Source organism: Bison bison, unplaced genomic scaffold (genome assembly GCF_000754665.1).
Source record: "Bison bison bison isolate TAMUID 2011002044 unplaced genomic scaffold, Bison_UMD1.0 scf7180017864134, whole genome shotgun sequence".
Lineage (NCBI taxonomy): Eukaryota > Metazoa > Chordata > Mammalia > Artiodactyla > Bovidae > Bison > Bison bison.
This window is the reverse complement of record NW_011494706.1, coordinates 2,562,295-2,564,013: the sequence shown is the minus strand read 5'-3', so window position 1 is coordinate 2,564,013 and position 1,719 is coordinate 2,562,295. Positions and strand designations below refer to the sequence as shown.

The 1,719-nt window shown below is 61.5% G+C and overlaps 1 protein-coding gene across 1 annotated transcript in view; it reads left to right on the top strand.

The window, feature by feature from the left end:
- DLX6 (distal-less homeobox 6) overlaps positions 1 to 1,719 on the top strand; it is a 4,502-nt gene that overhangs the window by 308 nt on the left and 2,475 nt on the right. Inside the window, exons 2-3 of the mRNA XM_010839818.1 lie at positions 6 to 72; positions 1,321 to 1,514. Of these exons, the coding sequence (XP_010838120.1) occupies positions 6 to 72; positions 1,321 to 1,514 (261 nt within the window). The remainder of the gene's footprint in view (positions 1 to 5; positions 73 to 1,320; positions 1,515 to 1,719) is intronic.

Here is a 1,719-nt window from a genome sequence, read left to right as displayed (position 1 = left end):
CGCAGCACAGCCCTTACCTCCAGTCCTACCACAACAGCAGCGCGGCCGCCCAGACGCGAGGGGACGACACAGGTGAGAGGCCGCTGGGGCAGCTCGCTTCTCCCGCCTCCCGGCTGCCCCCCCACCCGCCCGCCCCGCTCACTTCCTCAATGCCCAGGCCTCCGCCGGCCCCCTCCCTCAGGCGGCCCGGCGCGCCCCCGGCCAGGCCTGGTGCGCGCCCGCTTGCCTGGCGCCTGCCTGCCGGCCTCGCAGGGCCGGGCCCCTTCGCGCCGCCCCGGACCCTAGGCTTCCCTGCGGCTCGACCCGCCTCGCTCCCTCGTCTCCGGCGCGTCGCTCGGGCCGCGCCTCCGACTCGGCGCAGGCTTCGCTCGACCAACTGGCCCGCACTGCGCTCTCCAGCCCGCAGGGTCTGTGCGCCCTTTTGCCTCTCTCCTCCCCTCCGGGTTTTGACCCACGTTTGGCAGGACTGGGGACATTTCTAGGCTAGAATTGGGGAGCGTGTTTTGCTCTCCTACTTAGTCCGGGCAGCCGGTGGCCTACTTTGCGTGGAGCGCTGGTGCGCTTCGGTGACCCGGGGGGAAGCCGGCATGGCCTCCGGCTCTGGTTAAGCTGGTGACAATTGGGCTCTCTCCCGCGGACTTTGAGATGTCTCCCACCCCTACTTCTTACGGGGCCCTCTCCCTTGGGTTTGTGATAGCTGCTGGCTACTCCTTTGTTCGTGGAAGTGAAGCCCAGGGCTCAGCACTCGTGGGGGACAAAGTTGCCGCGTGAGGCTCAACCCGCTCCGGTGCTGATCTGAGCCTCTGGTACTGTTTTGTTTGGGTTTTGGTCCCTCTCGGCAGACTCATTTTCGAACACACCGAGGTATCTTGATGCACCCGGCTTCGAGCTAGTGACATCAAGCCAACTGGCCGCAAAATCACTAGGGTGCAAGCACACCTGAAGGCACTGTAAAGCCAGACCGAGGGGGCCCTGCTCCTCGGCGGAGAGAGCAGCCGCCCCGCGGCGCCGCGCATCCCGGAGAGCGGCCGGCGCCGCCTCCGCTGCGGCGGAGCTAGGCTGTTTGCCCCTCGGCCCAGGGCGCTCCCTTCACCCAACCACCGCACGTTATTTTAGAGCCAGAGTCAGGGTCTGAAAGTAGCTTTTGCAGCCGCCGGGATTACCCGGGCACTGGGAACCCAGAGAGGTCAGGATGGCTTGGGGACGCTTCAAGGAAACTGTTCATGGCTTTGAAGAGTCTCGGCACAGGCCAGGCCAAGCTCGGGGAGACTGCAGCAGTAGCCTCACGAGTGATCACTCCTCTGAATCCTTTGCTTGCAGATCAACAAAAAACCACAGTGATTGAAAATGGGGAAATCAGGTTCAATGGCAAAGGGAAAAAGATTCGGAAGCCTCGGACCATTTACTCCAGCCTGCAGCTCCAGGCTTTAAACCATCGCTTTCAGCAGACTCAGTACCTGGCGCTTCCCGAGAGAGCTGAACTGGCAGCTTCCTTAGGACTGACACAAACACAGGTAATTCCAGAGAAGCCCTGAAATGCTGACCCTCACTTGCAGATCGGGCAGGGAGCTCATCAGGAGGAATTCTTGGCCTAGTCAACCAAAGATGGAAGGAGCTTAATGACAAATGCCTTTGCTCCAGTTATGCACTTTTCTGGGACAACACAGTTTGGAATAAATGACCTGGTATTGAATACTGGATTGGATTTGCACATCCTCC